The 24,348-nt window shown below is 47.1% G+C and overlaps 1 protein-coding gene across 1 annotated transcript in view; it reads right to left on the reverse strand.

Moving 5' to 3' along the window:
- WDR5 (WD repeat domain 5) overlaps window positions 1-24,348 on the reverse strand; it is a 433,335-nt gene that overhangs the window by 136,130 nt on the left and 272,857 nt on the right. Inside the window, exon 9 of the mRNA XM_069609613.1 lies at window positions 10,650-10,696. Within this exon, the coding sequence (XP_069465714.1) occupies window positions 10,650-10,696 (47 nt within the window). The remainder of the gene's footprint in view (window positions 1-10,649; window positions 10,697-24,348) is intronic.

The raw sequence follows: 24,348 nt of genomic DNA on the forward strand, positions 1-24,348 counted from the left end.
AAGAACAGAACTCCAAAGAGTCGAGGCGTTAACCGAGATTCACGATGCAACACGTTCGCGGAAAAAACAGAACTGAGGCTACGGGCGTTGTGCGTCCTACTTATCACATCGGATGACGTGGAGGTGGTCCTCGACGACGTTGGAGGTGGTCCTGGACGACGGCGCATCGACGTCATCGACGCAGAAAAGAGTTTCCGAAGCAGCACAGCTGTGGTGATTACCTGTCATAGATATGGAATACGTCGGAGGACCCAATCCCCTCGAAATTGAAGGTTGGCGACCAAACGATTGGCTCCCTCATTCTCAAGCTCGTCCCACCTGACCTCGACACTGCAGACCCCGTGGTAAGTACATCCTTGGATCTCACCAAATTATGGGCAATGGTTGCCACGCCTCAACCATTTCACGGGGACCTCCCGCTCTGGAATTTCTTCCCTGATGTTCCGTACATCCCTCAGTCCATTGTGTCTCGCTGGACTGAGGCAGGCTTCTTGACATGCATCTCTGAGGAAGTTGGAGGTGCCCAAACTCTATCTGATGCAAGAACCAGGTTTGGCGGCCCCACCAGAATCATAGTGACTGGTTCCTAGTGCATCTTGTACACTATCTTGTTGAGAAGAGGGGGAGGAGGGGGGGGGGGGTGGGAGCATAGACAATTTCCCCGACCAGGTTATCCAGAGACTGTTCCCCTTACCTGGAGGCATAATCTGGCCATTGTGCCTTCTCCAGAGTTGCAAACAAGTCGATCTCTGGGGAGCCCCATTCTGCAAAAACGTTGGATGCAATGTCTTCGTGTCATCGCCATTCGTACTCTGTGGGTAATGGGAAGTCTCTGCTGAGAATGTCTACCAGAACATTGAGCTCCCCTGGAACGTGTTGAGACAGGAGGAACATCTTGTGTTCGAGAGCCCACTTCAGACCGTCTCAGAACATATGGGATAGCCCTGGAGAGGGTGCCCCCCGCCCGTTTGTTCAGGTATTATATGGCGGTGGTGCTGTCTGTGAGGAGTAGTACTGTCTTCCCCTGTAGTTGAGTTTGAAAAGCCTTCAGGGCTTTCAACACTGCTAACAACTCCACAGGTTTAAGTGGTTGGATGCTACTGCTGGGGACTAAACTCTGTGCGATGAAGGAGGTGAACCCCCCCACCCTGCGAGAGCTGCATTTGTGGTGAAAGTGGCTTCTACTGTGGGGGTGGTGAAGGTTTTCCCCTGTAAGAGGTTTTCCCTCGACCACCACTGCAGAGAGAGAATGCTGGCCTGACACCATTGGCTGTTGAGCCACTCTTGCATGAGGCACTTGCAAAAAAGTGCGTGTGGCACCAAGTAAATGCAGGAGGGCATCATCCCGAACAGTCGCATGGCTTTGCGTACAGTCACCTCGTGTTTGGCTAGATAGAGGGGGATCTGGAACAGCATGTTTTGAACCCTCTCATTGGAGGGGAAGACTAGGTTGTCTTTGGTCCGAATTAGAGCCCCAAGGAATTGTTTGACTTGGCTGGGGTCTAGGCTGGACTTTTCGTTGATTGAGAATCCAGACTAAAGAGTAGATCTACTGTCTTCTGGGTGTCTGATCGTGTTAGGCAAAGTTTGTATGCAGTACCCTCTGGGAACACTACCAACAACTATGACTACAGGTATAGGCAACCCGACCTTTGGTATAAGCTTGTACTACACAGTTTTGGTAGCTTGTTGAGCAGCCAGGCTCATCTCAAGGTGGGAAATGTGAGCTGTAGAGGAGTTACAAGGATTCACAGTTACAGGTATTCAAACAAACTCTTACACTCAAGGTTTCTTGCATAAACAATTGTTTAATTAAAAAAAGTCTATAATAAAAAGAAGAATCAAATGTAGGGCCACAAGCTGATTAGACCTGTGAGTTGCAGAAGTTACAAACACGTCCACGGCAAGAGGTAAGTTCTCTTAGGCTAGTTGTACAGTACCTTAGTAAAGAAGAAAAAGATGCAGCTGAAGACTTCTGTTCCTGTATAGCTCTGCAGATCTCACTGTTCCTGGGCCTCAGTCGTGGGAACTGGAGGGAGGACGTTGGGGGACTCCTGCACTGTATTGACACAGTCAAAGCTGGCAACCGGCAATCTTTACTTTCAGTGTCTGTTTCGCGTTTCAGCTCCTTGCGGTACAGCAAATAGCAATAATCGCGGTTCCTGGCTGTCAAGGTGGACTTTCCTCACATCTGAGGTCCCACACTCAACTGAGGGGGGGGAGGGGGCATCAGGCTTGGGAAGCCCTGCTTCGTGGGAGCACAGAGGATCTTCCAAAAGCTTTAGGCCACCTTACAAGCAATGCACACAATCTGGTGTCCCTCTCCCTGGCTCTACGGTTTCCTAGAGCAACTCTGAGGCAATTCAACCAGCTCCGAGATGGGTGTCCAGGTGGCTTACTTGGGAGTTGATTGGTCCAACCAACTCAAAGGCAGAAGTCGTCCTTGCAGGGCTTCTCTGTCTATGCGAACTTGGCGATTCGGAGCTGCAGCAGGGCTTCACCAGGCAAACCAACGGTCCGGGAGTTGCAGCACCCGTCCTCTTCAAGCTCTTCTTCGGTTCCTTCATCCAGTGGTCGACTGCCTTCCAAGCCGAGAGACTCGCCTTTTATTCAGTTCTCTCCCATTCATTCCAGCCTATCTGCCACTCACCCAGCAGAGTGGCTGTCCTTGCCAGAAGGTCAGCCAGCCAATAGTCACAGAGTGCATTTGGGTCTCCTAGGAGACTAAGCACATGGAGTTTCGGGCACCTCCCTCACTTCCTGCCTACCCCAGACACTCTGGAGCCAGAGGTGGGTTTCACTCCTGAAGCCTGCCAAAGGCAAATAAACAAAGAGACCAAACTTGGTTTGGTGCGCAGAGAAAAACTCGATAAGGACCTTTCCACAAAGAAATGGTGAAAAAAGAAGACTGGTGACCATTTTAACAAAGGAGGCTCTGCGCCATTTTGAAAAACATGGCTCCCGCGATTTAACGTTACCGGAGCTGCGAACAGTTGGCGGTCGGGGTAAAACATGGTAGTCCATTGCAAAACCACTGCCACCAGCCATTCTGAGAGGAAATTAGAATTTAGACACAGGGGATACCAAGTAACCCCTCCAGCACTATTGTAACATAGGGTGTGCTGGGTCTAGCAAGTACAATGCTAAGTAGTCAACTTCACTCTACTGCTCTGGGAAAATGGAGTTTATCCCAGAGAAGGTATTTAAACCTTGGGAAACCTGAAAGAATTCCCTGTGTCACTGCACTAAAGGTTTTGTGACACAATTAAAGATGATGCTTATGGAGTTTGTTATACTCCATAACCAAAAAGAAACAGTGTATAAAATCACAAATACGAGAGTGGGAAAAAGGGTCTCCCTCTCTCCAGGTTAAAAAAATTCAAGTCCTCAAAATCCAGCAAAGCTGCTGGGGGTCTCCAAGGTAGAGGGAATTAGCACATTTTTGAGAATTCTCCCTAACAGATCGGCATGTTATGTACGAATCCCCTGTTATTAGTCAGTCGTCGAGGTAAGGATAGGCTGGGATGTACTGCCTGTGCAGGTGAGCTGCTACTATCGTCAGCACCTTTGTAAATACCCTTGGGGCTGAGGCAATGTCGAAGGGAAGGACATTGAACTGATATAGTGTTTGTCCTCTATCATGAACCGTAGGTACTTTCTGTGCACTGGCAGCATTGAAATATGGAAGTATGCATCTTTCATGTCCAATGTTGAAATGTAATCCCTTTGTGTCAGTAGAGGGATTACTTCCTGCAATGTTGTCATTCTGAACTTTTGAGGCTTGACAAATTTGTTCGCTGGGCGCAGGTCTAGCACAGGGCGCATGGAGAGATCCTTTTTGGGTACAAGGAAATGCACTGAATAAATAACCCTGTTTACCTGTAGAATAGGGACGACTTCTTGTTAAGGAAGATTGAATGCAGTGCCCTTTGGGCGCACGCCAACAACCCTGACCTCCTGGCAATAGGAACCCAACCTTTGGTATAAGTCTGTACTACACAGTTTGTGGTAGCGGGCTGGCCAGCCAGGCTTATCTCAAGAGGGAATGTGAGCAGTACAATGATGTTACAGAGGTCTTAGAATCACAATGGCTCAAGTAGACACTCAAGGTTTCTTGGTAAAACACTTCTTTTTTTGATAAAACATTTTTATTAAATTTTGACGTAACCAAAACAGCCACCAAATTGGGGGCCAAAAACAACAAAACAACGAAAAAAGAGGGGACAACACATTAAGAGCACTCCAGTACAGCTTCTTCAGTCGTGTGTTTACATAGTGTTTTGGTATCTCACATCGCCGTGGGTCGCGGGCCACTCATCCCGCTCACCTTCTGTTTATTTGGAGACCACCACTGCTTAGGACGTCAAGGCCCAGTCTCTTCCCATTTCCCCCATATCTTGGATGCTTTATTCGGGCATCCTCTTGCGCGGTAGACTCGGTGCTCCGTCATGGCACATGAGTCCATGTCAAGTATCCATTGTTCCAGTGTCGGAGGGTCAGGCGCTCCCCGTTTTTTGGGCGATGTTGCGTTTCACTAGGGCCATGGCAGTGTTCAATAGCAGTTTTTCCCATTTATTGAATTCAGACATGTCCCGTACCCCCAATATTAAGACCTTCAGATCTAATTCAACAGGACAAGTAAGGGCTCTGGACAGTTCCGTACAGCATGCAGTCCAATAGTCACGGATCCGAGGGCATGCCCAGAGGATATGATAGAAGGTGCCTTCCTCCTCTCCACAGCGAAGACAGTTCGGACTCACTATTCTCTTCCAGCCATATAAAAGAGTTTGATGGTAGTACACCATATGCAGGATTTTAAGTTGCACCAGTCTAAGTCTGGAGGAGATGGCTACCTCCCGTGGGTGCATTAGGACCTGGATTCAGTCCTCGGGGTCTATGTCCCCCCACCTCCCTTTACCATTTGGCCTTTAATCCCAATAGCTCAGGAGTCGTGAAGGAGGTGATAGGGTTAGAGAGTGGATGTACATTTGCTAGGGATATACTCTGGTAGCATATTGCGTTCGATTGGGGTGTAGCCGGGGATTGAATCACCTGGGGGCATATGGGATCGGAGGGCGTGGATCAGTTATGTAAAGTGGCACCGCTAGGTGTTGGGCAGTTGGAATCTACCCTGGATGTCTTCAAATGAGGTTAGTTTCCTGTCTTTTAGGACATCTTTGATTCTAAGGATTACCGCTGTTACCCAGCGTGTCCATGGTTCAAATTTCTCGATTTCCTTCAGGTTGGTGTTGTGCCATAGGGGTTGTGCTGCTGTTATTTTGTCTTCCCACCCAACGGTAAAACACTTCTTAATTTATTACACAGTCATTTAGAAAATATTCACTAGAAGGAGGCAACTTAATATTATACACAAATATACTTCAATATCAAACCAATACTTTTCTGAGTAAATTAGGCTCCCCTGAAATAGGAGCAAAATGGCCTTTCAGTTACTTTGAATGGGAGTAAAAAGGCACAAGTTAATAGAATCGATCACAAATACTTTCTTAGGCAGTGCCAATAGTTTTAGTTCACTAGAGGACTCGATTCAGATCAAAAGGCCTTGGCCAAAGTCAATGGGCTAGTGTCTTGGATTAGGAAAGAGCAGTTCTTGTAGTAAACGGTAAAGTCTTTCCCAATGTTCTCAGAAGTAGTTTGTACGAAAAATAATATGTTGGGTCACAAGCTGATTAGGCCTGCAAGTTGGGAAAGTTTCACGAACTTTCACCGCGAGAGTTAAGTTCTCTCAATCCGGTTGGCACAATACCTTAGTATGAAGAAAAATATGCAGCTGAAGACATTGGTTCTTGGCAGTTCTGGCAGATCTCACTGTTCCTAGCCTCAGTCGTGGGGACAAGAGGGAGGACGTCAGGGGACTCCTGCACTGCACATGGATGAGTCAAACAAGCTGGCAAAATGAAAGATCTTCGGTTCGAGTAGCTGTCGTCAAGCACACAAGCTAGTATCCTTCCCCCTGGTTAATCCTAATCAGCTCAGAGAATGGTATCCAGGTGCCTTACGAGTTGATTGGTCCCACCAACTCAAAGGAAGAAGTCGTCCCTGAAGGGCTTCTCTGTCGAGATGAGGTTGGTGATTCGGACCAGCAGCAGTGCTTCACCGGGCAAACCAACGGTCCAGGAGTTGTTGCAACAGCCGTCCACTTCCAGCTCCTCTTCGGTTCTTTCGTGCCAGTTAGGGAGAATTCTCATAAATGTGCTAATTCCCTTCACCTTAGAGACCCCCAGAAACATTTCTGGATTTTGAGGACTTTATTTATTTACCTGGAAAGAGTATGAGCCTTTTTTTCTCCCACTCATGTATTTTAATGTGATTTCTGAGCTTGGTTACGGAGCCCGACAAACTCCATAGTTATCTTTTACACTGTCACACAGCACCTTCAGTGCAGTGGCACAGGGAAGTTGTTCAGATTTCCCAAGGTTTAAATACCTTCTCTGGGATAAACTACTGTTTCCCAGAGCAGTAAAGTGAAAATGACTTTACTTACATGTGTAACTTTCTAGACCCAGCACACACTATCTTACAATAGGGTGCTGGAGGGGTTACCTAGTATCCCCTTTTGTCTAGCTTTTCAAGGAACATGTTTATGTTACCCTTTCCTCACTGAATGGCTGGTGGCAGTGGTTTCGCTTTCACTACCGTGGTGTGCATTTACCGCGAGCTGCGTTTGCAGCTGCAGTAAAATACCCAAGGGTGCCCCAGTCTTCTTTTTTGCCCTTTCTTTGCGGAAAGGTCCTTCTTCCGATTTACTCTGCAGGCCAAACCAGGTTTGATCCCTTTGTTCTTTTTGTCTTTGGCGGGATTCACGAGTGAAGCCTGCCTCTGGCTCCAGGGCGTCTGGGGTAGGCAGGAAGTGAGGGAGGTGCCTGCAACTCGCTGTGCTTAGTATCCAAGGAGACCCAACTGCACTCTGTGATGATTGGCCGGCTGACTGTCCAGCAAGGACAGCCACCCTGCTGGGTGACTGGCAGCTAGGCTGGAATGAAAGGGAGAGAACTGAATAAAAGGCCAGTCTTTTGGCTTGGAAGACAGTCGACCACTGGAAGAAGGAACCAAAGAAGAACTTGAAGAGGACGCCTGCTGCAACTCCTGGACCGTTGGTTTGCCCGGTGAAGCCCTGCTGCAGTGCCAAAACGCCAAGTTCGCATTGACAGAGAAGCCCCTACAAGGACGACTTCTCCTCTTGAGTTGGTGGGACCATTCAACTCCACAGTAAGCCACCTGGACATTCATCTCGGAGCTGGTTGAATTTCCAAAGAATTGCTGCTGGAAACCATATAGCCAGGGAGAGGAACACCAGATTGTGTGCGCGTTGCTTTTAAGTTGGCTAAGAGCTCCAGGAAGATCCTCTGAACTCCCAGGAAGCAGGACTGACCGAGCCTGAGCCCCCTCAACAGAGTGCGGTACACCCCAGAAGCAAAGAAAGTCCATCTCGACAGCCAGGAACCGCGGTGTTGCTATTTGCTGTAGACACGAGGAGCTGAAATACTGAACAGCCACTGAAAGTGAAGTTTGCCGGTTGCAAGTTTTGACCGTCCCAGTGCAGTGCAAGAGTCCCCTGACGTCCTCCCTCTTGTCCCCTCGACTGAGGCCCAGGAACAGTAAGATCTGCAGAGCTGCACAGGGACAGGAGTCATCTGCTGCATCATTTCTTCATTTAAAAAAGGTACTGTAAAGTCTGAGAGAAATTACCTCTTGTTGTAGAGTTGCTTGCATCTTCTACTACTCAAAAGACTGAACAGCTTGTGGCACTACATTGAGAAGTCTTTGAAGAAAACAAGTATCAAACATTGTGCAAACACCTTTTCTTTCTTACCTACCAGAAGTGCTTCAGCTCATATAAACATTTGCCCATTGACTTTGGCTTAACCTATTACACTGAATGACTCTTATTGGGGGATCTGAAAGTATTTGCCTGCTTAAGAATAACTGTGGTATCTTGTTTGCTCCAATAATCTTTTCCTTTGACTTGCTCTTAAACTAATTCTGAATGCCAACAGTAAAAAATTAATGTCAACAGCACCCTAGCTATTGAAGTCACATGTGTGTGTAGGTCTCTGCTGTATGCCATCCCAAATGGCTAATTACCGAATCTGAATTTAAGAGGGTGTATCGTTTTGAAGTATATTTGTGTGGTGTTTTACAGTGCTCCCTTCTGAAGAAGGCTTACATTAATTGACTGGTAAATAAATTAATAATTGTTTTTATCAAGAAACCCTGTGTGTTAGTGTTTACTTGAATACTTGTCACTGTGAATCTCTAACTCCCTTACAGCTCACATTGACCCCTCTCGAGATAAGCCTGGCTGCTCATCCACACTACCAACCTGTGTAGTACAGACTTATACCAAAGGTTGGGCTGCTATTGCCAGGAGGTCAGGGTTGTTGTAGTGCACCCTAAGGGTGCTGCATACAATCTTGGCTAACACGAACATAACATAAGTGAAATGTAAAGTTAAATTAGCAGCCACAGCCCACTGAGCCCACTGTGCGTGCATCCACATGGAAGTGGGGAAAAAAGGAACGAGTGAACACTACAAGTGGTACTGGCGACCTGCAAGCAAACTCTGCTGGCTGCTGAGTGGGATGGACTCTGGCCGGGAGATTGTCAAGTGGGTTGGGGGTTGAGGGCTTTAAGGATCACAAACTTTGGCGCAAATAGTTAGATTTCAAGGTTTAAAGTAATATGATCAAGAGTTTTTTTTTTGAACATGTCATAATAACGGCACATGGCAACATGTAAATCCTTTATAGCAGCATGTTGTTAAGCCTAAAGAATATAATTGTGGCTTTAACTTTCACATCCTGAATTCCAATGCTAAACTACAAGTCCCAAAATACAAGATAAGGCCAACCTGAAAAATCTAGTTAAACCCAAGGTACTTTCAGTGATTTTAATTTAAAGACAAGTAATAAAACAAGTTGTGTAATAAGCAAAGAGATAAGATATGCAGATTTGCCACAAAATTCCAGCACGTTGTTATTCATGATGTTTAAAACATATGATTAGTGACTAGAAGCCACTTTGTTGTTTTTCAAATCAGGAGATTAGACAAAGATATAAAGAAAATTCAAATGGGCACTTTGTGTTGCTCACTTTAACTAGATTTGCAAGGTAACTGGTGTTTTGTGAGCTCTCTGCGTTGGAACTGTTCCATCGTGCATATGAAAGGCTTTGTCACAGCCACTGAAATGTGTTTTCAACCTGAGCACTTTAACGACCTGCAGCATAGCCATGAACGCTGCCCTATGTCTGTCTGCCTATCTGTGAAATGCGAAACGGGCAGTGCTTGAATGTCCTGCCTGAGCCGATTCTATATTTGGCTCGGAAGAAAGAAAGTGTCAAGGACGTGTTTCTTGAGCCTTTGAAGTAAAGATACGCTCTGTAAAAATTAAAAGAACTAGTGGTACGGCGTACTAATGATTTATACTACACTTCCAATCTCTGGCCTAATCTGGAAAAATTGCCAGGCCCAGTCCCATATATTTCAAAATGGTCAGCTTGTCAGACTAATTTAGTTCTCAGTGTAAATACTTCAAAGAAGCAGCACTCCTGGTTTAATTGGCAATAGCACTACTTCATGTATAGTAATAGGGAGCTCTGTCAAATAGCGCATCACAATTTGTTTCTTGGCGCACTCATGGCAACACTACTTAAAGAAATGGGACCTCTAACCTGTATCCCCACCACTCCCCTCCCCCCATCTATGTTGTATTGTGTATTCCACTCATTGCACTAGGCATGACGCTTTCATCAATGCTACAGCAGTTGTACATTCTGTGAAGTCGCTAATCAGTGTTCTGCATCAATGCTGGCGCATATGTACCTTTGGCATAGAGCAAAGCTATAACCCACGAAAAAGAACAAAATCTGCTTAGCTGCACACAATCTCACGCCTGGCATTGGAATGCAGCTATTCACTGCACATACCGCACTGGCTGCACACAAACAGTGCAACCAAGCACTAAATACTACCCCACTCTCAACACTGACCTGGACTACTGTCTCGAAGGGAATTCAACCTACAGCGCTTTGAGATCAGACCAATGGTATATAAGGTGCATACAAGTGCACAATAACATAAGTTAATACAAAAATTCACAAAGAGGTACTTGGTGTCTAACACGGACAGTCTTATGGACGGATGAGATACCCCATAAGAATGAGCAAAAAGAAAAAGGAAGTAAAGCAGAAGACTTACTTGCCTCCAAAAAGTCAGGTCAGAAGTCCAAGCAAAGCAAAAAGAAACTGTACCAAAGAAGTCCATAGGAGGAGAGTGACAAAAGGAACATCTTTGCTAGCAATATTTGCGGGCAAAACCAGAATTGTACTGTGGAAAACAGTTCTCCTGCACCGATAGCAATAAGGACTAATCAGTGGCCTCAAAATAGAGGCGCTGGGAAAAGTCAAGTGGAGCAAAAAAGCTTCACTTACCTACAAAACTCAGGGCAGGTTCAACACATGAGTAAAAAATGGTGTGTCCCATTAATGCTTTATACAGTAAATCAGCAAAAAAACTATTTCCAAAACGTACAATTTCAAAGAATAATTGAGCACTCCAACAGGAAGACCAACCCAAGAAGACTCAATGTTACGAAGCTAACAAGATAAGTTGTTTTGTGGTTACGTACCAATCAGTGTTTTTAAGCACTGGCCTGAAGCAGTGTCCCAAATTCGGCTGTCAAAAAAAAAAAAAAATACGTAAATTTAGATTGAAACAAAGAAATGTAGGTAACATTTTTTGCTCTGCTAATTGTGCTCTATCGGATTCGAACAAAGCATAATTTTACGTTATTTGTATACAGCTATGTATTCAATAAGAGAAAAATGTTTACAGTAATATTTTTCTGCTTTTATCGGAGTCACATTCTGAACCTAAACTGCTAGCCACAGTTTTTGTATTGCAAGGAAAGGTTCCTTCATTGTGTGGGCCTGTAAATCGCACACCAATCTTACAGAATATGTTTTAGAGAGCACTTTGGTATTGGTTTGAAATGCAGAGCCATCAGACTCTGCACAACTACACTTAAATTTCAAGTGATGCCTCTAATCTATCACTTCCGTAAAAAGCATGAGTGTCGAGACTTTCCACCACCTGGTTTTATGCTGTGGAAAAAGCTAATGCAGATAAAGGTCACTTTAGCAATTGTTTATGTTAAGATGCATTTTGAGAATCGGCCTTGTTAAGATGGATTTTCAAAATGGAGGATATTGTGAGGCCACCCTGTTTATGGTAAACAGGGAAGTCCCTGAAACGTTAGTCAAAACCTAATCAAGCAGGGTGAACGAGTAGTCAAGGCCAGAGGTCGAAGTGGGCGGGAGCGGTGCTCCTATACTTATAATTTTTAAGTTTCACTGTTCCTATACTTTTATTTTAAAAAGAAACAGTTCTGGAACGGTTTAGTTTAAAAAAAAAGTGCTAACTGGCACTTCAGTGCATTCCCTTAAATAACAGGTGTGTTTGTTTGGGGGTTCCGATTGTGTGTGCAAGGGGGCACAGCGATGGGTTTTGTGGAGAGCGAGGGCAAACCAGCAGGGAACATAGTTCCACTACTTCTTTTCCACTGGTCAGGGCCTAGTCTCAGGAAAAGTGTGAGTGGTCTAGGGCTACAATGAGTCCACACAAAACAGCAATAATTCAAGTTAGTCATTAAGTATATACAAATAGTTTATTATTAGACCTTTATGAACACACCAAGCAAAGAAAAATCACAAGTAAGTAATGCAATAAAAAAAAAAAACTCATGTATAAACATACATTCAGCCTTTGAAACAGAATTGCATAAGGATTTTAAACCAGTGTTCAACTGATGAGTAATCAGATGCAGGTAAAGCAGTGTTAGGTAAGAATTGACGTAGTAAGACACAAAACTTTCCTGATTGGTATTAGGTAACCCACCTTTTGGAATAGGTCTGTACTACACAAGTTGGTAGTATGACTGAGCAGCCAGGCCTCTCTCAAGAGGGCTAAATGTGAGCTGTAGCAGTGAAATTCGCAAACACAAGTAACCAAATAACACTTACACTCAAGATTTCAGTTATAAATAGATATTTAACATCAATTTTTAAATAAGCGTTCTTTAAAAAGGGCAAGATCTGTAAGGAAAAATGTACTTACCTGTAACTGTTCTCAAGAATGGGTCTGAGGGGCTGCGTCGGTCTTTATGGCTTGCAACGAGCCATCAACAAGCCTTTCCAAAGAGATTGTCTCCGAACGGCATTTCCAGGACGCTTGCCTGAACTTCCTGCCGAAAGTTGGTGGCTTTCAACCAGCCACAACTACGGAGGCAGACACTGTTCCCCATCTAGCGTAACCCTGTGTCTGCGATGTCCAGGGACACAGTGATGGCATGGTCCGATGCCACTTCGCCCTCCTGTAGGAGGATCTCCGGAGCCTCAATTTGCTTGTCGTCTGGGAGGAATTCCAGCAACAGGGCCATCTTGTACCACAGTTCCCCGTCATACCTGGCCAGGATCGCAAGAGCGTTAGCCGCCTTGACCGATGTTGCTGCCGAGTAAATCACCTTTTGGCCCATTGCGTCCAACTTCTTCCCCTCGCTGTCCGGGAGAACGGAGGCCGACGAAGGATTTGAGAACTTCTTTGTCGCAGGCACTGAGACAACAGTCTTGGCAAGGCTGCGATCGCAGGCACTTGGGTGTGGACTACGGCACCCAGTACTACTTCTCCAACCGTTCTCTATGCGCCCAGAGGCAGGGACACTCCGCTGTCGTCCATATCCATCGTCGCTGTATCCGTATCCCTAGAGGTGGAGGGTATGTGAGGTTGCTGATGAGGTGGCGTGGGATGCCTCTTCCTTTTCTTTGCCGGCGGTGGCCCCGGAGCCACAGGTGCCATCGGCATCCTCTTCCGTTTCTCGGACACCAGCGTGTGGAGAGTGGACAAGATGTCCACAGACACGACTCTGGAAGGTGGGGGAGTAAGCCTCATAGGCCACGTGCCTACGTCTTTGTCGACGACGCCGCCATCACCATCATCCGCAGCGTTTCCGCCGTCATCGTTCCCCACGTGCTCTACGACCGTGTGAACAGAAGCCATGTCCTGGTCGGCCGATGAAGAAATATCCATGCCCTGGAGCACCGTGGATGACTACACTGCTCCAACCCCTTCTTTGCATCCCGATAGGTCGCAGCCGGGGTCAGGGCTGGCATCTTCTCAAGTGTCCTCAACAGTTTGGCCAAAGCCTCCTGCCTGGGAGGAAGGGCCACTCTGGACGTAGCCGGGGTACGCTGGAGCGGGTCAGACCCTTTAGTCTTCAAGAGGACATTTTCTCCTGGGCCACCAGGGCCTTCAAGGGCAGGCCCGTCATCTTACTCTGTGCCTTGGCCTTCTCCAGCTTCTCCCTCAGCTTCCCAGATTAGCCAACTTCCCTTTCGAGGATAAGCTGGAGCGATGGAAGCAGATGGTGATGTTGATCATGCCCTTCTCATCGCAGGACCCACTTGCGTGGTGACCCAGACGGAACCGGACTTGCAGCGTTTGGCCTGGTCTTGGACCTCCACAGATGGGGAGACCTCAAAGGATTTATGAGCCCGCTCCTCGGACCGGCCGGTCCTGGATGAGGCATGCCCCTGCTTGTCACCCGGGGATAGAGGCACTGAGTGTTTGTCCTCCACAAACACGTTCCTTAGGCCGCAGCTGGAGCAGAGCTTCAAGCGAGAACCTCTGTCCGTCCTCCTCCGACATGGCCCAGCGTGCAGTGAATGCCTGATGGCCTTCTGGACACTACGATCAAAACTCGATACTTGGGGGCGATTTAAGAAGTCAAACGGATTCCTGCTTGCCGGTTCTTGCACGAAAGAGCACACTGGCTCCTTTTGATAAAAACTGGAAATTGTAACCAAAAAATTTGAAAACGCAGAAAACGTCTACAGAACAAAACACAAAGACTCCCAACACTTGAACATGCTATAACAATCTGTAGATGGCTGCCAGAGTAGGGGTTTAGGGAGAAGTTATCACTGGCGGGGGCAGTATGACCCAGAGCTCAGTGATTTGTTTATAGGTCAACGACAGTTTGTAAGTGAAAGTGAAACTTTTCTTTTATCGAGGATTCCCAGCCTGAAGGCAGGGAATATTCATGAGCATGTGAATACATGCCAGACCACATGCTGGAGAACACTGTAAATATATGTATCCAAATCAAACAAGTTAGTGGATACTCTTTGGATATGCTTCTTACACACTTCCTACACCCTGAGGTAACTTCGTTCACAATGACAGAAAAGCATTTATAGATCACTTAATCTACTTTACAAAAAAGAAGGTGGGTGAGGCGCGCACTCCCGGTCCTGGTCAATTGAACCTGTTGCAAAAAATATAATAAGTAGCTGGGTCAAATCCCAAAATGGACAAATATTCACAGGGTTAGATCCCTTCTGCTGCAAATCGGGTACTCAGTAATAACAGGGTTAGATCCCTTGCTGCAAATCAGGTACTCGGTAATAAACAGGGTTAAATCCCTCAGCTGCAGTTCTGTGGTCTGTAGTTGTTCTCCTCCTAGCGCTTTCTTATCTCAAATAATAATCAGGGAGGCTGTTGAGCAGGTGTGTCTAATTAGACTCAAAGGATTCTGGTAGCTGTAGTGAAAACGTTTTTTTCTGTTCAGGTGACCAGCAACCGACACCCCTCCAAAGCACAAGTCCTTCCCAAATTTGGGGGAGGGGAGAGAACCATCTTTATGATTCTCCAAAGTGGGGCACAGTCACCCCGTGGCGCTGCCTCTGGAGCCCGGGACTCCCATAGCATTCAGTACAAAAAAGAAGGTGGGTGAGGCGCGCACTCCCGGTCCTGGAATCATAAAGATGGTTCTCTCCCCTCCCCCAAATTTGGGAAGGACTTGTGCTTTGGAGGGGTGTCGGTTGCTGGTCACCTGAACAGAAAAAAACGTTTTGACTACAGCTACCAGAATCATTTGAGTCTAATTAGACACACCTGCTCAACAGCCTCCCTGATGATTATTTGAGATAAGAAAGCGCTAGGAGGAGAACAACTACAGACCACAGAACTGCAGCTGAGGGATTTAACCCTGTTATTACTGAGTACCTGATTTGCAGCAAGGGATCTAACCCTGTTATTACTGAGTACCTGATTTGCAGCAGAAGGGATCTAACCCTGTGAATATTTGTCCATTTTGGGATTTGACCCAGCTACTTATTATATTTTTTGCAACAGGTTCAATTGACCAGGACCGGGAGTGCGCGCCTCACCCACCTTCTTTTTTGTACTGTAATCTACTTTACAGATTGGGGTTGCAGAAAGGAATAGTTTAAGGAAGTAAAAGGTTAGACAGGTTCTCAGTATATGTGAGGACAACTAAATCGTCCAATGACATCTAGACAAGCCTTTCACAGCAGTAACAATCTAAAAAAGTTACCACCTATGAGGGACAAACAATATCCAAGTCAATGGGCAAGAAGAGTCTGCAGGGAGCCAGGACAGCCAATGTCAATTGGAACACAATCTATGGAGCTGAGGCACTTCTTAGATAAATAAAGTCTTGCACAAAGTTAGAGGGTTTGTAGAGAAATCACTTTTAGCGTCACATGCTGTTAAGCCTGTATAAAGCAAAGTTGGAATAAACTCTAACGGTAAGCCACTGCAATGACAAGATCACAACTCCAAGACACTGAGATAAGTACCCAAAGTCTAAACAGTACCTCTGGTTTGAAGAAGAGTGGTACAGCTGCATTGTGTCCCATTTGCAGTGGTGCAAACCCTAGGTTCCTGAGCCTCAGTCGTGGGGACAAGAGGGAGGACGTCTGGAGGGCTCCCCTGGCAGCAAGTTGGAGGTCGACTGCAGCTACGGGCTCTTTTTGGATCAGTGGCACTTCACAGTTTCAATGCTCGGTAAACAGCACCACAGCGGATCTCAGATACCGTTGGGCTTCCTTCACTCCTTGGGTTCTACACTCTGGCGAGGGGACTCTAGCTCTGGCCGTCCTGCTTCTGGAGGGTCCTTAGGAGACTCCTGGAGCTTCTGGATGGATTGCAGACGTTGCATTCGACTACAGATCTCGACACCTGCCACTCGGTTCTTGCAGCAGCAAAGTAGTATAGCCAGTCAGGGAAGGTGGTCCAGTGGAGTTAGTCTCAGGGTAAATTGGTCCCACTAACCAAAGGGAAGTCGTTGTCCCTTCCGGAGCTTCTCGTCAAATTGAAAAAGGAATTTCAGCACAGCAGCAGTGCTTCACCGGACAACTCAAAGGTCCAGTAAGATGCAGCAGGCTTCGTTCACGGTTTCTTCGCCGGGTGTTTCTCCCAGTGGTCCACTCTGCCTCTAGTCCCAAAACCCTCGACTTTTAAGCATGTTTCTCCCATTTATGCACAGCCTAGGCTGTCAATCGCACAGCAGGGCGGCTGTCCTAAAAGGACAGCCAGCCAGCCAGCCAATCAGGACTGGTTGCATTCAGGCATTCCTAGAGACCAAGGACAGGGGAGTTTCGGGAATCTCCCTCACATCCTGCCTTTCCAGACACACTGAAGCCGCCAAAGGCAAAACAAAGGGCTCAAACCTGGCTCAAAGTACAGAGTAAAACCCAAGAAAGACCTCACAAACAGAAAATGGTGGGAAAAAAAACCAGGGACATTTTGACAAAATGGTCACCCATGGGTGCTATACTGCAGCTGAGGGTTCAGCCTGCGGTAGAAAAGCACAAATGGTATGAAAATTAAACCACTGCCACCCCCATTTAAAGTAGGGAGGGTAACAAAAAATGTTACATGAGAATGTAGGCTAAGGGGCAACTAGGTAACCCCGCTGCACTCCACATATGATGGTGTGTGCTGGACCTACTAAGAGAAAAGGTAAGTAAAGTCAATTTCACTTTACTCTTCTTGGGAACAGTAGTTCACACAAGAAAGGGTATTTAAAACCTTATGAGAAATCTAAAGGCTTTCTCTGCGACATCACACTGAAGGTGCTGTGTGTCACCATACAAAAAGTAGATGCGAGAAAAGGTCTGACTCACTCCAGGGTTAAAATCAAAAAGTCCCAAAGTCCAGAAAAAGAGCTGGAGGTCTCCAAGGTTGAAGGTAATTAGCACAGAAGAACAAGTTACTTACCCCTGGTAACTCTTTTGACTGGATGTTCCTCCCACATATTGCTCATCTTTGATATTCGATATCCAGCTTCAGCTGCTTCCGAAAAACTTTTTCGGCAGAGTGCACCTGTGCGTCGATGGCCTCTGTCTCGGGGATGATGTCATCGAAGGTATATATAGCAGTGCCCATTGGCTTCAGTTCCGTTTTTTCCCTTACAGCAGAAATGCCCGCATAAACACTGGAATGACAGTACTCAGCCTTGAAGGAAGGAAAGCTGTAATAGCATGGGAAATTCTACTGTGGGGTAGGCTGGGAGGGCGACAACGAATACGTGGGAGGAACATCCTGTCGAAAGACAGTTACCACAGTTAAATTGTTCTTCGAATGGATTTTTTTCTACCACATATTCCTCACCTTTGATAGACTCCCAAAGCAGTATTTGATTTGGTGGCGGGAGAATTAGATTTTAATTGTTTTCATGAATCAAGTGCAGGACTGCTTTAGCAAAGCTACCATCCTGACTGAGGAAGAATTCCAGGCAGCAATGCTTTGTGAACGTGTGTATAGTAGACCACGTTGCTGTTTCACAATTATTTTGTATTGGTACACCCTTTTGCAGGGCTGCAGAGGTAGCCGTGCCCCTGGTGGAATGGGCCCTTAAACCTTCCGGTGGATCCTCCCCTGCCAACGTGTAACATTCTGAAATGGTCACAATGATCCATCTGGATAAGGTCTGCTTAAGAGACGCCCGGCCCCGTTTGTGGCGCCCGTGGAGCCAATGAAAAGCTGATCATCAATACAGAGTTTTGACAGTCTAGATATAGAAAAACTTAAAGCTCTACGAGGGTCCAACCAATGTAATCTCTTCCTCCTTGCTAGGATGAGGGAGGTTGGAGGAGATAGAAACAAGGAGAAACAATGTTTTGTCCTATGTGGAAATCAGAAATGACTTTGGGTAAAAATGAAGGTTTAACCCTCAGAACAACCCTATCCTTAAGGAAGACAGTAAAGGGTGGCTTGGACGAAAGAAAAGGATTTACATTCTTTTCTCTGCACCAGTTGCAGACTTTATTCCAACGGCAATGGTACAAAGACTTTGTTGCTAGCCTTCTGGCCGAAAGCAAAATCCTGATTACATCATCCAGGAGGTCCCAATCGCCTTTCAGAAACCAAACGGGAAGGTTGAGTGTTTTGACCTCTCGATGGAGAACCCGACCCTTCTCTTGCGAGAGAAGGAATTTATATTTACTGAATTTTAGATATCTCTTTATGTCAAAGCGCTTTACATGAAACAGGAATACATAAGAAGCAATATAATACAAGTCATGAGTCAAGTAACCAAGAACAATATGCAGAACAATTTGCCAGGATCATTAGAATGAAACATGAGCAGGATTGGGCAAATTGAGGGAAATAGCAGAGAACTGTCAGGAGGGAGATTGAAGTAGGTGATTTTAAGGCGGTGCGGAAAGAAGAATATGAGGTGATGGAGCGGAGAGGGAGAGAATTCCAGTGGAGTGGGGCTAGGAGCTGGAAGGAGCGGAAGCGGGAAGGAGCGCACGGTGCAGGTGGGACAGTGAGTAGGAAGTGATCAGTAAAACGGAGTGGGCGAGAGGGGGAGTAGAATGAGGAGGAGGGAGGAAAAGTAGGGAGGGGCGATATCATGAAGAGATTTGAAGACAAGACAGAGGAAGTTGAATTTGAGTTGAGAATGAAAGGAGAGCCAGCCAAGTGAGTAGTGTGAAGAGGAGATGAGGCATGAGGAGAAAGGAGACAGAACGGATGGCGGAATGGTAGAGGGATTTAAGGGGGGCTAGATGTGAGGTGGGGAGGCCAAAGGGGAGAGCTGAACAGTAGAAGAGACGACAAAAGATTAGGGAGGATATGGAGAGCTTAGTGGCGTGAAAGGTAAGTAAAGATCAGATTTTGCAAATGTTATAAAGATGGAAGGGCAGGCACAGGAGGTAAGAGATATGGTGGGTAAAGGAGAGGTTAGAGCCAAAGTGGAAGCCAAGGTTGCGGGTAGAGGCGGAGAAGGGGAGATGTGCAAGGGGAAAGAGAATGGTAGGAGGGGGCAGGAGGGAGGGTGTTAGCAGGAAGGAATAAAAAAACTTCAGTTTTATCAGTGTTAAGGGTGAGAAAGTGGGAGGACATCCAGGATTTGATAGCAGTGAGACAGGAAAAGAGTTTGAGGTGGATGTCGGGTGTGAAGGAAGAGAAGGAGAGGAAGAGTTGGGTGTCATCGGCGTAGAAGTGGCGAGAGAACCCAAAGGCAGAGATGATTGGGGCTAGGCAGGAGGTATATAGCAAGAAGATAAAAGGGCCAAGTACCGAACCTTGAGGGCAGCATAAGTCAGAGTGGGTAGAGGAGAACCGGCAAGCCAGGAAACTGCAAAGGAGCAATTGGATAGGTAGGAGGAGAACAAGTTGAGGTCAGAGCCTTTGAGACCAAAGGAGGAAAGATTGTGAAGGAGTAAGGGGTGGTTGACGGTGTCAAAGGCGGCTGAGAGGTCAAGGAGAATGAAAACAGAAGAATGTTTAGAGTAGCATGTGGTGTGGAGGGAGTTAAGAACCAAGGTGAGAGCAGTTTCAGTAGAGTGTTTGGGGCAAAACCCAACTGAGAAGGGGAGGGGGGGGAGTAGTTGGAGACGAATGCTGAGAGTTGGGAGTAGACGAGGCGTTCAAAGAGCTTAGAGAGGAAGGGTAGAAGAGAAATGGGGTGAAAGTTGGAAGCCAGGAGGGGGTTAGCAGAGGGTTTTTTCAAGATGGGGACGACAGTAGCATGTTTAAAGGCGGAGGGAAAGTTTGCGGTAGTGAGAGAGATTTTGAAAAAGGAGTTAAGGTATGAGGAGAGGGTAGATTTTAGGAATCAGAGGTGGGGGAGAGGGTCAGAGGGAGCAGCAGTAGGGTGAGTTTTGAACAGTAGGAGGGAAACTTCAGAGAGAGACTGGTGTGAAGTTAGACATGTGGGAGGGTGGAGTAATGGGAGGTGGGGAAGGGGGCGAGTAAGAGGTAGAACGTAGAAGGTTTTGGCATAAGGCGAGTATCTTAGAGGAGAAGAAGTTGGAGAAGTCAGAGGGTGAAAGAGGAGAGGCAACTGAGTGGTCAAGGGTTGGAGAGAGAAAGGCGAGTCAAGGTTTGGAAGATTCAGCGGGGACGGGAAGATTGAGACTGGAGGAGGTTAGAGAAGTATGATCGTTTAGCCGAGCTGATGCAGGATGGTGTGGTAAGAGAAGTAGGAGGCTTGGTTGGCTGGGGTGCAGTGTGCAAGTCAGCATCTTTCAAGGCGTCAGAGAAGGAGGCGCATGGATAAAAGGTGAGAGGAGAGCCAGGGTTGGGCAGGTATGAGGAAGGGAGGGGGGAAGAGAGTAAGAGGGTATAGTTGGGCAAGACAGGAAGAGTGGGAAGAGGATAGGGTGGATAAAGCGTTGTCTGCAGAGAGAAAAGTGAGAGAGGGGGGCGGGAGGAAGCGCAGGTATCATAGAAGTGAGAGGGGTTAAAGTTGTGGAAGTCGCGTCAGGAGAAAGATGGAGGATGAGCGAAGAGGGCAAGGAGAGCCAGGGGGAGTGAGGGAGAAGGAGAGTAAGGCATGGTCGGAGAGGTAGTTGGGGAGGTTAGAAACCGAGGAGGCAAGGGGGTCAGGTGGGCAGTAAAAGATGAGAAAGGAAATAGCGTGGGGGGAGGTGAAGATTTTATACAGGTATTCGAAAGAGGGGAAGACTGGGAGAGGAGTGGGACAGGGGGTAGATAATCACTTGGGGTTTAAAGAAGACCAATGCCGCCTCACCGACCAGAAGAGCGGGAGACGTGAGTGAAGGAAGAGGAGGAGGAGGAAGTGAGTGAAGCAGAAACAGTTTAATTATTGAAGGGGGGGATCCAGGTTTCAGTGATGCATAGGAAATGAAGGTTTAACTGTAGAAACGGGTCCAGAGCAGCAGCAATCACAAAGGTCCTCTCTTTGTGGAAGACGTATTGGAGGACAGATGGGTATGTCCAGAAGGTCTGGGTACCATGTTCTCATGACCCAATCCGGGGCAATTAGGATCATGTGTTTCCTGAATTTTCTCAGCCTCCTGATCATGTCAGGAATGACAGGGACTGGAGGAAACTCAAAGGAGTTGAAATTCCCAGTCCACCACAAACGCATCTCCGAGAGCTCCTCTTGGGGAGAAATTCCCTGAAGCAATATAGTTCGCACCTTCGGTTGACACCGGTCACAAACATATCCAATTGAAGGGTTCCCCAAAGGGCGAAGATCTCTTGAAGGACTTCCTGAGCTAGTTCGACTTGTGGGAGACTGCTCTGCCTGCTCAGAGCGTCCGCCGCCATGTTTTCCGCTCCGGCACAGTGAACTGCCGATAGGGAGATAGCTTCTTGTATTGCCCAGTACCAGAGCTGCATTGACTCTCTGCACAGTGGTAGTGGCCCTACACCACCTCTCTTGTAAAGGTAGTACATGGCCACTGTGTTGTCCGTCCTTATCAGGACATTATTTCCCTGTACAGAGGGCAGAAAAGCCTTCAGCACAAGTCTGATAGCTCTCAGCTCCAAAAGGTTTATGTGAAGTTTGGACTCTGATGGAGACCAACGACCGCCGACTGTCAGATTGTTGGTGTGGGCTCCCCACCCCGTGAGTGAGGCGTCGGTCACTACTGTTCTCTGCGGCCATTGTTGCCAAAAGGGTTCTCCCTTCAGAATGTTATTGCAGGCCCACCGCAAGAGAACCTGTGTAACCCTGCAGGGAACCTGAAGTAGGTCCGACATTTTTCCTGCTAACTGGGGCCATTAAGTTCTTAGAACCCATTGAAGGGATCTCATTCTCAGGCAGGCCTCCGGCACCAGAAAAATGCAGGATGCCCTAAGGCCGAGCAACCTCAAAAAAAAAAACAATCCAAGAGCGGGAGACACTGGGCACTTTGAAATTTGGTGACCATCTGAATAATATCTTGACCCTTCACCTCAGGTGGCAAGCTCTTTCCCAAGGATGTATCCAGAGCAGCGCTGATGAATACGAGTTTCTGAGAAGGTGTCATATGGGACTTCTTGCAATTGAGGGAGAAGCCCAGTCTGTGAAGGGAGTGGCAGGTGACATTAAGATGATCCAGGACTTGTTCAGGAGAACGCACCCTGATCAGCCAATCGTCCAAGTAGTGGTAGACGTGAATCCACCTCTCCTGAGACTCACTGCCACAACCACCATCAATTTGGTGAAAACCCTCGGGCGGAGGTCAGCCTGAATGGCAGAACTCTAAATTGATAATGAGAACCGCCAACTGAGAACCTCAGTTATTTTCTGTGCTCAAGATGGTTTGGCATATGAAAATAAGAATCCTGAAGGTCCAATGACAACATCCATTCCTGGAGTTTGAGGGCCTGAAGGATCGGAGACTGTGCGACCATCTCAAACTTATCCTTCCTGAGGAACCTGTTCAATTATCTCAAGTCCAAGATGGGTCTCAGTCCTCCGTTCTTCTTGGATATTAAGAAATAAGGGGAATACCAACCCTTGTTCCCCCTCCGCTACAAGCACTGGTTCTATAGCACCTTTCTCTCACAGGGTTAAAATCTCCTGCACAAGGAGTGGATCTGGAATCCTCAAAGAGTGGTTCCCCGGTGGATTGTTCTGAGGTCTCTGTATAAAAGGAAGGCAGTACCCGTGGGCTAGTTTCCAAAGCCCAAGCATCCGAAGTCATGTCTCGTCATTGTTCTAGATGCTGAAACAGTCTGCCTGCTACTGGTGAAATGTGACCCAAGACCTCGCAGGCTTTGAGGCGGCAGATGCAGTGGCAGATGGTAAAGATGCCCCTGCTTGAGCTGGCTTTGCAGCCCTTCCTCATCCACCACAAGGAAATTTTTGGCCCCAATGATTGGCCATTCCTCTCACACTTCCAACTGAGGAGTAGTATCGGAAAGATCTACCCCCTCCAAGGTTGTCCAATAGGTTGAAAAGGCTAAGGTTGCCTAATAGCGGCACCAAAAGATTTGTCTGCCGCCTTTGATGTCTGCAACTTCTCAAGACTCTCGTCAGCCTTGTTGCCAAAAAGGTGAGACCCGTCAAAGGGCATGTTGAGTCTGAATTGCACATCCGGTGCAAAACCAGACTTCCGCAACCACACAAATCTGCACATAACGTTGCTAGTAGCCATGGGAATCCAGACTTGCCCGAGTCCGTCTCTCATACCCTTTGGGAATGTGATCTGCCGCCATGGAAATGCAGTCCCACAGAGAGAACGTACATTTTGCAAGGGCACATGTGGATTTGGAAGATTTGAGTACCATATTCCTTGCGGAAAATAACTTCCTTGCCCATCCATCTACTCTTTTGTTGTCCCCATCTGGAGGGATGGTAGGGTAAGCCACTTGCTTTGATGTTGCAGTAGCTGCCTGCACCACCAGACTCTCTGGAGTGGGGTGTTCAGAAAGGTAGTCTGGGTCACTACTGGAAGGGCGGTACTTCTTGGTCAAGTTTTTATTTACAGCCGAATTGGTTTCCTGCGTTTCCCAATTCACTGCCACCCTTTTCTACAAAGCGATGTGAAACGGTAATATGGGATCGGAGGACCCTGATCTGAGACGTCTGCTAGATCATCTTGTTCAAATGGAAATGGAGGCCTACTCCACCCCATGTAGTCCACTACCTTAGACATGAGTTGTCTGTAGGACGCATCTGCATGCTCCCCAGCCTCTGGTCTTCGAAACTCCAACTCAGGTGAGGTATCCACCCCAAGTGCAGTCTGTAGGTTGTCGGAGGTCTCTCAACATGGACTCCTCTGCAATACAAAATTCTGGTACATTTGGCGTGCCAAACTGGAGGCCAAATGGAGCCTATGCCTCTGATGGTTCATTCGCTTCATATAGGGAAGAGACTTAAAATAGTCTTTTCTCAGTAGAGGCACACAGGTCATCTCTGGAATGAGAGGGTTTGTAAATAATGGTTTCAACGCTGGACGAGTCGTTGAAACTTTCTTCATAGGCGCTATGGGTTTTACTGGGGCGCTCAGTGTCGATGGCGCAGCTGGCAATGATGGGGCAGCAACATCTAGGGTTTGGCTGGCGTCTAAGGCGCTGCATGCATCGAAGGGGTCGACGTTGACCTCTACTTGCGCTTTCTACTCAACTGATCTTTTAATGTTACTTCATCGGATCGAGGCCTAAACAGCTCTCGATGTGGATCGGGCCTTCGTCCCGGGCTCGAAGGCACGTGGGATTTAGGTCGACCTCTTTCCTTCTTGGCTGCTTACGAAGGCGCAGTAGGAGCATGGCTTGAA

Source organism: Ambystoma mexicanum, chromosome 8 (assembly GCF_040938575.1).
Source record: "Ambystoma mexicanum isolate Mex_15411 chromosome 8, UKY_AmexF1_1, whole genome shotgun sequence".
Taxonomy (NCBI): domain Eukaryota; kingdom Metazoa; phylum Chordata; class Amphibia; order Caudata; family Ambystomatidae; genus Ambystoma; species Ambystoma mexicanum.